Raw genomic sequence first — 15,607 nt, forward strand, 5'->3', positions numbered from 1 at the left:
CCATGTATGAGTATGACATTCTCTTTTTTTTTTTTTTTTTTTTTTTTACTTTGAAGAACTGTATAGAGCAGTGGTTCCCAAACTTTTTTGGATGGTGACCCCATTTTGATATCAAGAATATCTGGTGACCCTAAAGACATTTTTTTTTTCTGATGATGTTTGTTATACTGTATTACAAATACAGAGTTGCCAGTATTAGTAATAAGTTATGCCCGCTCAGATATTTATACACTGCACTTCATTATTGTTATTATTTTTAACTAGACTTATATTTTTACATTGTTGAAAGTATGGAACAGTTGTTTACAATTGTGTTGTTTTAATTTGTAAAAGAATAACAATTTAACCAGGGTTGTAAAAGACTGGTGTGGAGAAAGTAAAAAAATTAAAAAAAAAAAACAACCTGTAGACATGCCTCTGTGTAAAACCTGCTGTGGTTGTCTGATATGTACGTTTCTTATTTGCAAAATAAAATGCATGAGTTTTTGAATGATGTGTTGTATTTGCAAATACAAAACACACATTTTGTGTTTGTGAAGTTTTGGCATGGTTTTAAATCTATATATGTTACAGAGTGTGTGATATTTTCCACATGAATCAATTAGAGAATAAGGGATGTTTGAAATCTAGAAGCCTATTTGAGCTCTTTTCAATATTCATTGTTAATAAATGTATTGATATTTGCGTTCGGAGTAGTCACGTGATTTTTATTTGGGGTTGTTATCTTAATTTTCAACATATTAAATGGTTGCTATAGAAACAGCAAATGTATATGCGACTTATAATGTGAAATCGGTGCATCATCACATTTAAAGTCACCTGACCCCCGTCCTCCATACGCACGGGCACGCGCAGCCCCAGTGCACGCCCGGATTGCGGCCTCGTGGAGATGAACCTGATCAATCAGATCAATCAACAGAGATTACTGTAATCCAGGAGGTCACGCGGAGGGCACCGGGCCACGCAGAGTTCACACGTCTGCGCGCGCGCACGTAATTCGTAGACTATGGACAGAGCACGTGACATGAGCACCGTTAATAAATGTGCATTCTCAACGCTTTGGAGTGAAATAAATGGGTTTAATATGATACAGTGTTGCATTCAGGGGCATTAGGTTGATTAAAAAAAAAAAAAATCACAATCACATTTTGAACTTTACAACATGTAAACTCATTAAAATCAGCAATAAAATGCTACTTTTCTTCATGGAGGGAACAATGGAGACATTTGGTCGGTCGCGCCGCGCAATTACGCACAACCCAAAACCTGAACCGGCTTTAAAGCTGAGAAATAAAAAAGGAAATAAACTCTAAAACCAAGTTAAAGCCATCCGGGGGAAAAAAACGAAACCTCTATGTTTTTTACTAAACTTATTTTGTTTAAGACTAATATTGTTCATTTTAAACACGTTTTGGTGCATATTTGACAGTGTAAGCTACATTTAGGTCAAGGTGAAACATAGAAATAATATTACAAACACACGAGGAATAGGCTTCACAAAAAAAGATAGAAAAAAACAAGGAAGAAAGAAAACAAGAAAATAAAATCGAAATTTTATGGATACGTGCGTGTGTGTTTTATTGTTTATTTGCTGAACTACTCATGAACTAAATTAAAATGTTAAAAAGCCATCTTTTAAGAAAATAACATAATAGCAGGAAAAAGAAAATATTGAATCAAAACCGTATACACCTAATGTTGTGAATTATTCTGACCTTAATAAAGTCTCAAATGCGTCCAAATAATCCAAATTATCACCACTTTAATTTAAAAACATGTTTAAAAATTCATGAATTTAAAGTAGATAATCTTATACAACCTAATATACAGAAACGTAAATTACATTAAAAGGTGTCCGATTATTAACTTTCTGCTGTTTTATTCGCATAAAGCAACGACTTTAAACAACAAAACCGTAAATTACTGCTCAACAACAACAAAAAACGTCTCCGTGTTTATATTCGTGTTTTTCCAATGAGTTAAAACCACAGGGAGAATTTAAAAACACATTTAAACTGCTGTAAATTTAAAATAAGGACGGGTTTACTTTGTAAGGTGCACACATGAGCATAAAAATGCATCAAAAGTGTAAAAAAATAATCCTCCGACATATTTAAATCTTAAATACATGCATTTTTAAAAGTTTGCCTCCATAAATTATTTACAATTGATTCTCCAAGTATATTTAAAATACATATGCGTTAAAAAAAAAAAAAAGAAAGAGTTATAATAGAATAATAATTGCATTAATAAATATGACAGTTTGACTAAACATGCAATAATAATTTTAAGAAAATAAATAAATTAAAAAATCAAGTAAAACTTATTTTATGCATTAGTTTTTTAGTTTAAAGAGTTGAAATAAAGAAATATAAAAGTCAGACCTGGTGAGTTTTTCTCTCCATCATAATGAAGAGCCATAGAAACGGATCATGCTCAACTTTTCAACTTTTGGTGTTTGATAAACTCTTTTAGCTGTGAACAATGTGTCTCTAAGGGAGAAGCGACTGGACGTCTGAACGGTGTCACGAGGCCAGGCCTCACACTCATTCAAAGAGGCATTAAATACTAAACATTAGTGCACACGAACTCACAATTTATACTTTAACACATTATAAACTTCACTCAAACCTTTTGGCGTCGATTTTTGTTTAATTATACATTTTAATACAAAAATCTGAAAGTTTACAACTATTTACTTTTGAGTTTTTATTTTCTATGTCACCAAAATTTGTGAAACTGCTTCTGCTTAAAATCAAGTGAAATTGCGAAGAAATAAAAGCAAAAAAAAAAAAAAAACGAATACATTTGTTAAAAAAAAAAAAAAAAAGTTAACGTGTTTTAAATCGACAGGGTGAAAGCTAAATATGGTGTTTTCTGTGTTTACTTTGTGGAAAAACCTTCTATAAAAAGGCTGTAAATGTGATGTTGCACTCCCCCTAGCGGTTGATGATATAACCGTAAACTCATAAGTTTGTTAATTTCAACACATTTTAATAATGTAGAAACGAAATGTAGTTATATAGTTCTCTGAATACAAAAACAAACAACAGAAACAAATTTTAATATAATTTTTTTAAGGGGGTTGACATCGAAGTGAGCAACAGAAATCCAACTTCCTCAATTGTTCAATAAAAAAAAACATGCGTACACAAAGGAACATAACTCAAAAAAGCTAAGCAAAGGAAACGTTAACCTCATCCTGCACAAAATATTGTTTTTTTTAATCTAAATTATAGCGAGAGAAAAAAAAAAAACTTGAACAGAATATAAACTTCACTCCAACATGGTGCAAGTCGATTTTTCTGTAATTATAAATCTTAACACAAACATTTTGAAGTTTAAAACTATTTACTTATTGGAGTTTTCCTAATTTTCGATGTCACAAAAATTTGTGAAACTGCCGCTGCTCAAAATAAAGTGAAATCATGATTAAATAAAAACAAAACACGAAATTGACTGAGTGAGAGCTAAACATGGAGTTTTCTTTTAACTTTGTGGGGGAAAAAATGACAGAAAAACATTCTACAAAAGAGGCTGTAAATGTGGTGTTTCACTCCCCCTAGCGGTCACCTGATGAAATTACAGAAAATTGACGATATTTAAGTTTTACTGTCAACGCCAACACAGGCGGCGGAAACGGAATTTCGTTATGTAGTTCCCTAACTACGAATCAAACAAACTAATTCTACATTTTAACACAAAAATCCGATAGTTTACAGCCATTTACTTGTTGGAGTTTTCTTAATTTTAGAATAGAATACTCCTTTATTGATCCCCAGAGGGGAAGGTCACTTTTGCAGCAACATAATAATACAAGAGCAGACAGTAGAAACACATATTTACATAGATAATAAATAATGTAGAGTTGTAGGTCAGACATGAATTAGAAGAAAAAACAGCAGAAACAATAATTCTGGTCCAAAAATGACGTCACAAAAATGTGTGAAACTGCTGCAGCTTAAAATCGAGTGAAATCCTGAATAAATAAAAGCAAAAATCTAGTTTTACTGTTTTAAATGGACTTGGGTAGAAGCTAAATATGGTGTTTATGTCTAAAAACGAAATGTTTTGGAGAAAAGGACAAACTTTCTATAAAGAGGCCGTAAATGTGGTGTCGCACTCCCCCTAGCGGTTAGATTAAACTCCAGTAAATTAATAACATTAAACGTTCTATTGTCATTAACACAGATTATTAAAGTGGAAACGAAATTTAGTAATATAGTTCCTTAAATCATGCATTCTCAACCTTGGGGTCAAGACCCCATTTGGGGCCGCGAGGCACTGGGAGGGGGCCGCCAGATGCCTTTCAGAAACCTATATTTTCTGAACAATTTGAGCCCATTTTTGTTACCCTTTTTCTGCAACTACATCAAACTTGCCACAGTTTAACCTATTTTCATCACTTTTTCATCACATTTTAATGCCTTGTCTGCATGCTTTCCACCTTCAAGATATTTTCAGCACTTATAAATCCTTTCCACCACCTAAAGGTTCATATGTTGACCTATTATTGTATCTTTTAACCACTTTTCACCATATTTCATGCTTACTTTTTGCCAATTTAACCACATTCACGATTTGTCATGCCCATTATTTGCCAGTTTAAACTAATTATCCCTACTTATTAAATTACATTATCCCATTTCACTTCTTTTCCACCATTTGTGGTCACCAATTTTATTTCTGTTTAAAATGAGGATTTATATCTTTAAGATGACTATATGATATCGGGCAAAAGGTTGAGAACCACTGCCTTAAATACCAATTAAAAAAGAAAAAAACAATATAAACGTATTTTTTTCAAAAGGGGGTGACTTCAAAAAATCCAACTTTTTCCATTGTTTATTAATTTTTTTACATGTAAAAAACATGCATACACAAGGGAACATAACTCACCAAGAAAAATGCAATATGTTCATTAAACAAATGAAACTTCAACTTCATATCTCCAAGAAATCAAGTTTTAATCTGCATCACACAAACATTTTATGAACAAAGAAAACACACAGCAAACAGTTTCCTTTAAGGCCGTTTCCAACAGGAAGTAGAGGAAAGTTTACAACGGAAACCAGTGAGCAGTGGTTCCTGATGTGGAGTCGATTGAAGACGCAGAGCTACAACCATAATGGGACATGTTGGAAACAAGCTACTGGAAGTAATGGGATTAAAGAGTGGAGCGTGGAGATGGTTTGATGTGAAGAGGAAGAAAAAAGGGCCATGAAAGGCACTTCTTGTGTTGTAACAGTGTCTTAATATTGTAATGTCTGATTTCATCAACTAAATTTCAATTTCTAAACATTACAAAATTACTTTTAAATGGAATTTAGTCACCAATAATGAAAGCTGCACATCTTGTCTCTTTTTAAAGGTGCAAACAAACAAAAAACGTGTATGTTAAAAAAAAACAAAACCGTCATTTCAAAACAGAAAAGAAATTATATAAACAGGAATGTCTGTTTTTATCCTTTTTAGAGTTTTCTGCTAATTTAGATTATTTTTATTCTAGAGTCAACCATTTTTTTTACATTAAGAGTGAGATTGATGTAAACTTCATCCCAAATATAAATTTTTCATTAAGAAAAAACAACAGAAGAAAGTAAATTTGGTAAAACCCAAATTCTGTACACTAATTTAGCGCCACTATGATGTGGTATTTTGTTTTTAATTATTTTAACACATTCTCATCAGAAATACTAGCCTGTAAATGTGCACAACCAGGGATAAAACATTTAAAGCAAATAAAATTGAGGTTAAAAACGCGTTTTTCTCTGCTCGACAGTAAATAAACATGCTCAGATGGATTTTAAAAAGTTGTAATTTTACATGTTTTAAGTTGATATTTACAGTATAACATTTACTGACCCAATAAAAACTCATCAAAACCTCAAAACATCAAAGGCCGAAAACTGGACAGATTTATTTAACTGCACTAAATTATGATGCGGCACTGACCTCTAGCGGCAAAAACAGGAAACTACAAGTTGGCGTTTTTAAAACTGATTTAAATTGATTCTTCTGTGAATAGTTTTCAAAATAAAACCCCGAGACAGACATTAAACAGCACCACTTGTACCTTTTTGTTGAGAAATGGAGACACTGTCGATGCTTGTTTTTGTTTCCTTGCAGGTGAAACTGTGAAAGTCTTTGTTGTGATGACGCACACACATGTTCCACAAACGTCGGGTTGGTTTCTGTTCATGTTAATGTGCTTAAATAGTAAAGTTCAGTCAAATCCCTGCCAGTCGCTCTGCTCTGAGTCGTATTCCAGCTCAGTGCCGATGCAGCGGACTCCCTCCAGCAGCATGGGCTAAATAATTAATCTTTCATTCGACTTTAAAATCTCCACATCTTAAACATTAAATCAAATCCTACTTTCAATCCAATCTTACAATCCAACCATGATGTGTCAAAAAGTCACTTTGTTGGACAAACACCTTTGTTTGCTCGTTTTCTTCGCCAGTCTGAATGAAGCTGTTACAGCGCCACAAACGGTCAGTGGCGGGAAGGCGCATTACATCCGTAGTGGTTTAGCACTACCATAGAGAATGAATGGGAAACGGTTTAGGGCTGTTTAGCTAAACACAGTGAACTTTATCCAATGAATGACCCGAGAATTAGACATAGAACTGAGGCGAAGCATTGGTGGTTCAGTGGTAGAATTCTCGCCTGCCACGCGGGAGGCCCGGGTTCGATTCCCGGCCAATGCACTATCCTTTTTCCACTTTGGTTTCACTTAATACAAATGGAACGTGTGTGCGTCATCACAAACACTTTCATAGTTTCACCTGCAAGGAAACAAAAACAATCTACAGTGTCTTCACTTCTCAACAAAAAGGTAGAAGTGGTGCCGTTTAATGTCCGTCTCGGGGTTTTATTTTGAAAACGATTCACAGAAGAATCAACTTAAATCAGTTTTAAAAACGCAAACTTGTTTCCTATTTTTGCCGCATCATAATTTAGTGCAGTTAAATAAATCTGTCCAGTTTTCGGCTTTTGATGTTCAAAACTGAGGTTTTGATGAGTTTTTATTGGGTCAGTAAATATTTATTTTTTTTAAGTATCAACTTCCATCCATCCATCTTCTCCCGCTTAGTCGTTTCCGGGTCGCGGGGGCAGCATCCCCAGCAGGGAGGCCCAGACTTCCAACTCCCCGGCCACTTCCTCCAGCTCTTCCGGGGGGACCACGAGACGTTCCCAGGCCAGCCAAGTGACATAGTCTCTCCAGCGTGTCCTGGGTCTTCCCCGGGGCCTCCTTCCGGAGGGATGCCCCCTGAACGCCTCACTAGGGAGGCGTTCAGGGGGCATCCTAATTAGGTGCCCGAGCCACCTCATCTGGCTCTTCTCGAGCAGCGACTCTACTTTGAGCCCCTCCCGAATGACTGAGCTTCTCACCCTATCTCTAAGGAAGAGCCCAGCCACCCTACGGAGGAAACTCATTTCGGCCGCTTGTACCCGTGATCTTGTTCTTTCGGTCATGACCCAAAGTTCATGACCATAGGTTTAAGTATCAACTTAAAACATGTAAAATTACAACTTTTAAAAATCCATACTACCGTAATAATAATTAATCTTTCATTCGACTTTAAAATCTCCACATCTTAAACATTAAATTAAATCCTACTTTCAATCCAACCATGATGTGTCAAAAAGTCACTTTGTTGGACAAACACTTTTGTTTGTTCATTTTCTTCGCCAGTCTGAATGAAGCTGTTACAGCGCCACAAACGGTCAGTGGCGGGAAGGCGCATTACATCCGTAGTGGTTTAGCACTACCATAGAGAATGAATGGGAAACGGTTTAGGGCTGTTTAGCTAAACACTGAACTCCATCTGCTCCACTATGTGACGCAAAAATAAAGTTTGAAACTGGAAGTAAGCATTGGTGGTTCAGTGGTAGAATTCTCGCCTGCCACGCGGGAGGCCCGGGTTCGATTCCCGGCCAATGCAACGTCCTTTTTCGGCTTTATTTAACATTTTAATAGATAGTTACCAAATATAAACATAGCGTCATGATTAAGTATTATTTTCAGGAAGTTGTTTACTATGGCACTACATCACTTTCATGATAACTTGCACTGGCTTTTCTATGTATGTATTATGTATTGTTTTGAGTTTTAAGCTGACAAAAACCTTTTTTTGCAAATTCCATTTTCACATGTTTAATCCGAGTATACATTAACATTTAATATAAAAATCACCAAATACAATGAGAGAGTCATGATTGAGTATTATTTCTTATTTTATTACTTTAAACAATCCGAGAAAAAAAAAGGTTGTGCACTCTGGCATTACATCACATTTCAGAATCAAAACTAAAATGTCATAATATATACACACTTTATTCTTCTCATTACAGGCACAGTCATGGACAAATTTGGGTATTATAGACAGTATAGTAAAGGACACATTTGAGGCACAGTAACAAAGAGTTATGAAGACATCTTACTGTGTGTTGGTTGGCTCATGTGTACGAAGGGCAGAGGAGGTCTCAGAAGGTGGGAGGGTTCCTGAAAAGATCAATGTATACATGTTCAATTAAAACCTATAAACTCTATTTACTTGACAATGCATCATTTATTTATTCACTTTATTACTACATTTGTTCCCACTAACGTACAGAAACTTACAACACTCATATGGGCCACAGTGTAGACGTTGTTAAGGAGAAAATAAAACTGAATATGAAAATCAGCCTGTGATACACACCTGGTGCTGAGCCAGTCCTCTCAGTTTGCTGGTGACTATCAAGCTCTTTCACCAGAAACTGCAGCTCAGGAGGAAGGGCACAGGTCGCTTCACTGTTGGCACGAAGGGGGCGACAAGGACGGAAAGAAAATCGGTTAACAAAAAGCATTCGTCAGTAAATGATTGAAGTATAACTCATGTTACCACGGTGTATGCCAGTGTATTTAATGGACTAACATGAATGCATTGCAAATGGAGAAAAATTATACTGCAATTACCATCTACAAGTGACTCATGCAGTTTCCTTCAGGTGTCAGCAGGTGGTCTGGATAGCGAAGTAGGTGGCACTAAAACAGACATTATTACGTCAGTTAGAAACATGAAACAATTGGTCTTGATAAAGGCACAAACCACTAAAATCGTACTTCACCTACTGTAACGACGAGGTGACGTTACATTTATGGACTGTTACAATTTAAAAAAGGTCAATTGTAATACTGTAACAAACTGCAGAGCTTAATTAAATTAAGAAAACACATTTTGTTGTATTGTTTAATGAATTTATTTGTCATTTAATCAGGAAGACAGGTGGTGAAGCACATGGTTCAGGCCACAGGATCTCAGGATTCATCTAGTCAAACACAAAAAGTACATTTTGGTTTAATTGATAAATAACTCAGCAGTGACATAAAAGATAAAACGTTTAAATATGTTCTGGTATTCTGAGTGTGATTGAGATGTGATCTACAACCAAGCTTACCTGTGCATGCTCTCTCCCCGCAGTGCTTTGGACAACTTTTTATAGTTCCAGGTGGGAGAGACCAAGCAGAGACTAGGAACAGGGGAGCTTGATGTTTGTAACTCAATGTAAATATGTAGTTTGATCATTTAGGGGATGTAAATAAGATTAATGATATTAATACAGGGTTATTGTTTGTGATGGTGTCTGTTAAGAATTGTTTGTGTAAATATTTATGTTGTCCTTTTAATATGGAAATGAAATGTCACCCCATGCTTGGTACAGGCTAATTAGTGGCGCACCTGTATATAGGGACCTTCATTCTGATCAGTAGAGAGTTTCCAGTAGACAGGATTTGGTGAATGAAATTTATGAGAACTTGAACAGACTTCATAGGAGAGGGTTCAAGATTTTATTTTTATGGATTCCAGCACAGAGGAATAAGCGATAATGAAGCAGCGGATAAATGAGCAAAACAAGCGCTTACTTCAAATGAACCTTGTATGGACATACATTTTAGTAGGACAGAGGCAAAGTCATTTATTAAAAGAAGTATCTTGGCAGAATGGCAGGCGTGTTGGGACTCATCAAACACAGGGAGACATTTATACGCCATACAGAGCACAGTGGGTTCTAGGAGGTGCACCACTGGAAGTAACAAGGAAGAGAAGATCTTTACTAGATTGAGAATAGGACATACGAGGCTGAATAAAACTTTACATCTCATCAAAAAGCGTGATACAGGGTTATGTGAGCATTGCAACGACCAAGTGAATGTGGAGCATGTTCTCCTAAGATGTAGTAGATATGCAAGACAAAGACAAATTATGCTTCAGGATTTACACCGTCAGGAGATTAATGTGGGTAATGTTTTGAATAAAGTTAAAATGAAAAGGGTAATCAAATTCCTTAAAGATTCAGAAATTTTGGAAATTTTTAGTTTTTTTTTTACAGATATTGTTAATAGAATTATTATGAGTTAGGAAAAGAATAAAACTCTGGTTCATACCCCGATACAGTAGGTGGTGGAAAATGCACCTTTATCTGATGAGTGCCACCCGCCAATAAACCACATAAGAAGAAGAAGTCTGCTAAGTCTTTTAAATCAGAATCAGATGAAGTACCCCTTGAATTTATTAGTAATATAATGGTACTAAACTTTATTTACACATTTTTGGACAATTATATCGAATAATATTATTAATAATATATTTTTTTTAAATGGTTGATGTATTTGTAGTACAAATTTTAATTTCATAACACATGATCATGTCGGTCAACACATACTGATTGCTAGATTCTTGCAACATATCAAGCATGCATATTAATCCCTATTTTGTTCCGGAAAAGTGTTTTTGTTGGTTTAGTTATCTTACCAGGGATTTAAAAAGGTTAACCACAGGTGCAAGGCAAGTTTATGGTTGATATGGTTGACAAATTGTCTTATCACAATTTTATTTAGTGTCAGTCATTTATCATTGACACCCTCTGTAAGAAATAACAATTCATTGTTTTAATATGTTCTCATAGCTATAGGGAGCCATTGCAAAAGAGTCAAAGAGCCACATGAGGCTCCAGAGCCACAGGTTGCAGACCCCTGTCCTAGGGGTACACGTACCCCAGTTTGGGAACCACTAGAATATACAGAAATCTCTCCAAACATTTTTAACCTAAGGAATATATATAATATAAAATAAAAGATTAATGTATTTATTTATTTAATGTTAACCTACCAGTATGATTTTTGTAAAAAGGCCATAAATAATGTCTATTTATATTGCCTAATACGACTGTACTTTCATTCGACTTTAAAACCTCCACATCTTAAACATTAAATCAAATCCTACTTTCAATCCAATCTTACAATCCAACCATGATGTGTCAAAAAGTCACTTTGTTGGACAAACACCTTTGTTTGCTCGTTTTCTTCGCCAGTCTGAATGAAGCTGTTACAGCGCCACAAAGGGTCAGTGGCGGGAAGGCGCATTACATTCGTAGTGGTTTAGCACTACCATAGAGAATGAATGGGAAACGGTTTAGGGCTGTTTAGCTAAACACTGTGAACTTTATCCGATCCATTAGGATAGAATGAGAGGATCGCTCTGAAGCCAAGCATTGGTGGTTCAGTGGTAGAATTCTCGCCTGCCACGCGGGAGGCCCGGGTTCGATTCCCGGCCAATGCAGCTTCCTTTTTCGGGTTCATTTAACATTTAATAGATAATTATATATAAAATATAAACACAGCGTCTTGATTAAGTATTTTTTCTTACTTTTTTATTTTAAACGGTAAAAAATCCGAAAAAACAGGAAGTTGTTTTTTATGGCACTACATCACTTTCATGATAACTTGCACTGGCTTTTCTAAAATTGCCTAAATATTATTTATTTCACTTATGTATTGTTTGAGTTTCAAGCTGACGAAAACATAATTTTTTGCAACTTCCATTTTTCACGTTTAATCCGAGTATACATTAACATTTAATATAAAATCACCAAATCAGAATCAAAACTAATTTATTTATCCCTGGGGGAAATTACTTTTGTCACAGAGGCTCCAGAAATATTACAAATGAAAAGAATAAACAAGAAAAAAGAAGGGGAAATTCACTTTAGCAGCAATATTACAAGAAATAATGTAGAGTTGTAGGTCAGACATGAATTAGAAGAAAAAACAACAGAAACAATAAAATAAAAAAAAGATAAAAATAATTTTAATAATAATAATAATACATTTTATTTAAAAGCGCTTTTCGAGACACTCAAAGACACTTTACAGCATAAAAACCACAAGAAAATATGACAGAGAAAAGAAGTGAGTGAGTGGGTGGGTGTGGGTGAGCAGGCAGGCAGCTGCGTTTTGGATGTATTGGAGTTTATTTAGGAGAGTGGAGGTTGTACGAAAGAGGATGCTATTGCAGTAGTCAAGGCGGGATGTGATATAGGCGTGAACTAGGGTTTCAGCGGCGGGGAAGGAAAGTGAAGGACGGAGATGAGAGATGTTTTTGAGGTGGAAAAAAGCGGTTTTCATGATTTGTTTGATGTGGTGGTCGAAGGAAAGGTTATTATCAAAAATGATACCAAGGTTACGGCACTCAGAGGCAGGACACAGGGTAGAGTTATCAATGGTGAGGTGAAAGTCAGAGGCTGTTTGGGTGAGGGAGTTTGGACCAATGAGAAGTATGTCTGATTTGTTACTATTTAAGATAAGGAAGTTTTCTTGGAGCCATGTTTTGATATCAGAAAGACAGTTTGAGAGTGTGGAGTGGGTTTCATGGGTGATAGACTTGGTGAAGATGTATAATTGGACGTCGTCGGCGTAACAGTGAAAACGGAGACCATGACGACGAATTATTTGACCGAGGGGGAGGAGGTAGATGGTGAAGAGGAGAGGACCAAGCACAGAGCCCTGGGGGACTCCTTGGGACAGGGGGGCAGTGGAGGAGGAGCAGTTGTTGATGAAGATAAATTGTTTTCTGTTAGTGAGGTAGGACTGTAACCAGGTGAGGGCATCGCCAATGATATTAAGTAAAGATTTTAAGAAGGAAAGTAGGATGGAGTGGTTGATGGTGTCGAAAGCAGCAGTGAGACCAAGAAGACAAGAATTGAGAGTGGGCCGGAGTCAGATGAGAGGAGGAGGTCATTGGTCACTTTGAGAAGGGCTGTTTCAGTGCTGTGTTTGGTGCGGAATTGTTCGAAAAGGTGATTATTGTTGAGATGGGATGTGATTTGTGAGGCAACAACGCGTTCCAGGACTTTTGACAGGAAGGTGAGGTTGGAGATGGGTCGGAAGTTTCTCATGACGCCAGGTTTTTTGATGACGGGGGTTACGGCAGTTTTGGTCCAAATATCGACGTCACAAAAATGTGTGAAACTGCTGCTGCTTAAGTCAAAGCGAACCCCCAACCTCTCGATCAGAAGACGACTCACTACCACCTGAGCCACAAAAAAATGAAAAAAAGGGGTGACTTCAAAAAGAGCCTCAAAGATCCAACTTTTTCCATTGTTTATTAATTTTTTTACATGTAAAAAACATGTATACACCCGGGAACAAAACTCACCAAGAAAAATGCAATACGTTCATTAAACAAATGAAACTTTAACTTCATATCTCCAAGAAATCAAGTTTTAATCTGCATCACACAAACATTTTATGAACAAAGAAAACACACAGCAAACACTTTCCTTTAAGGCCGTTTCCAACAGGAAGTAGAGGAAAGTTTACAACGGAAACCAGTGAGCAGTGGTTCCTGATGTGGAGTCGATTGAAGACGCAGAGCTACAACCATAATGGGACATGTTGGAAACAAGCTACTGGAAGTAATGGGATTAAAGAGTGGAGCGTGGAGATGGTTTGATGTGGAGAGGAAGAAAAAAGGGCCATGAAAGGCACTTCTTGTGTTGTAACAGTGTCTTAATATTGTAATGTCTGATTTCATCGACTAAATTTCAATTTCTAAACATTACAAAATTACTTTTAAATAGAATTTAGTCACCAATAATGAAAGCTGCACATCTTGTCTCTTTTTAAGGTGCAAACAAACAAAAAACGTGTACGTTAAAAAAAAATATATATATTTTTATTCTAGAGTCAACCATATTTTTTAATTATTTTAACACATTCTCATCAGAAATACTAGCCTGTAGATGTGCACAACCAAGGATAAAACATTTAAAGCAAATAAAATTGAGGTTAAAAACGCGTTTTTCTCTGCTTGACAGTAAATAAACATGCTCAGATGGATTTTAAAAAAGTTGTAATTTTACATGTTTTAAGTTGATATTTACAGTATAACATTTACTGACCCAATAAAAACTCATTAAAACCTCAAAACATCAAAAGCCGAAAACTGGACAGATTTATTTAACTGCACTAAATTATGATGCGGCACTGACCTCTAGCGGCAAAAACAGGAAACTACAAGTTGGCGTTTTTATAACTGATTTAAATTGATTCTTCTGTGAATAGTTTTCAAAATAAAACCCCGAGACAGACATTAAACAGCACCACTTGTACCTTTTTGTTGAGAAATGGAGACACTGTCGATGCTTGTTTTTGTTTCCTTGCAGGTGAAACTGTGAAAGTCTTTGTTGTGATGACGCACACACATGTTCCACAAACGTCGGGTTGGTTTCTGTTCATGTTAATGTACTTAAATAGTAAAGTTCAGTCAAATCCCTGCCAGTCGCTCTGCTCTGAGTCGTATTCCAGCTCAGTGCCGATGCAGCGGACTCCCTCCAGCAGCATGGGCGTCCCGTGGTGACGCTCTGAAAAAAAGAGGCGAAGAAGAACGTGATTAGACGGACTGGTGTCACGGTCTGAGTTCACCTCCGTACTGAGATTATAACCCTGAGACCACAACACGTGTCCGTTCACCATGTATTTATCGTGCCCGCATGCGTATGTAATATGTGATCTATACTGCACTGAAGGGAAACGACAAACGAAACTGAAAGTAAGCATTGGTGGTTCAGTGGTAGAATTCTCGCCTGCCACGCGGGAGGCCCGGGTTCGATTCCCGGCCAATGCAACATACTTTTTCACAATGAGTGGTCCTTTAACGTTTAATAAATTATTACTGAGTATTAGTTCTTCTTTTTTAACTTTAAACGATTAAAAAAAAAAAAAAAAAAAAACTGAAAAAAAACAGGAGGTTGTTTACTATGGCACTACATCAAATTTCAGAATCAGAAATACTTTATTTATCCCAGGGGAAAATTACTTTTGTCACAGAAACTCGAGAAATATTGGAAAGAAAAAAGAAAACGTACATAATTAAGTAAAACTGTTAATTGAATAAGGATTAAATGCTAGTGCACACATTAGAGTAGAAAAAATATAACAATACAATAAATACAAACTTTTTTCCAATTTTGAGGGGCTAGCATGTCCACCATATAGGATGTATAACAGATCTTTATATATATTCTGAGGTGGAGCTGTATTATTATACCAAATCTCAGTTTCCTATGTGATTTAGTTCCTGAGATACTGGAAGCTGAATATGGAAGAAAAATAATACACCCTTCACTAAATTGGCCATATCTCAAAAAGTATTGATCCGATCAAACTAAAAATTTACAGTGTGCCTATTGAATAATTGTGGAACAACTGGTAAAAAAAATATCAGAATTTTGTGAGAACAAAGTGCATGGAATGACCCCAATGTCAACTTTCTAAGCA

The 15,607-nt window shown here is 36.0% G+C and overlaps 1 protein-coding gene and 4 non-coding genes across 11 annotated transcripts in view; 4 read left to right on the forward strand and 1 right to left on the reverse strand.

Annotated features, from left to right (window-relative positions):
* Positions 1-5,988: 5,988 nt before the first annotated feature.
* Positions 5,989-15,607, reverse strand: part of adisspb (adipose secreted signaling protein b) — a 51,816-nt gene continuing 42,197 nt past the window's right edge. For 5 of the 7 annotated variants that reach the window (XM_028475162.1, XM_028475160.1, XM_028475163.1 and 2 more), the window contains exon 6: positions 13,446-14,691. In XM_028475162.1, coding sequence (XP_028330963.1) covers positions 14,591-14,691 — 101 coding nt within the window. In that variant the 3' untranslated portion in view covers positions 13,446-14,590. Of the gene's footprint in view, positions 6,296-12,233; positions 13,360-13,445; positions 14,692-15,607 lie in introns of those variants that run through there. The other 2 variants (XM_028475166.1, XR_003676162.1) reach the window with 2 other exon arrangements.
* Positions 6,640-6,710, forward strand: trnag-gcc (transfer RNA glycine (anticodon GCC)). The gene has a single exon. It is a non-coding gene; the product is annotated as a tRNA-Gly (tRNA).
* trnag-gcc (transfer RNA glycine (anticodon GCC)) lies at positions 7,879-7,949 on the forward strand. The gene has a single exon. It is a non-coding gene; the product is annotated as a tRNA-Gly (tRNA).
* Positions 11,539-11,609, forward strand: trnag-gcc (transfer RNA glycine (anticodon GCC)). The gene has a single exon. It is a non-coding gene; the product is annotated as a tRNA-Gly (tRNA).
* On the forward strand, positions 14,884-14,954 carry trnag-gcc (transfer RNA glycine (anticodon GCC)). Its single transcript has one exon. It is a non-coding gene; the product is annotated as a tRNA-Gly (tRNA).

Source organism: Gouania willdenowi, chromosome 18 (genome assembly GCF_900634775.1).
Source record: "Gouania willdenowi chromosome 18, fGouWil2.1, whole genome shotgun sequence".
Taxonomy (NCBI): Eukaryota; Metazoa; Chordata; class Actinopteri; order Blenniiformes; family Gobiesocidae; genus Gouania; species Gouania willdenowi.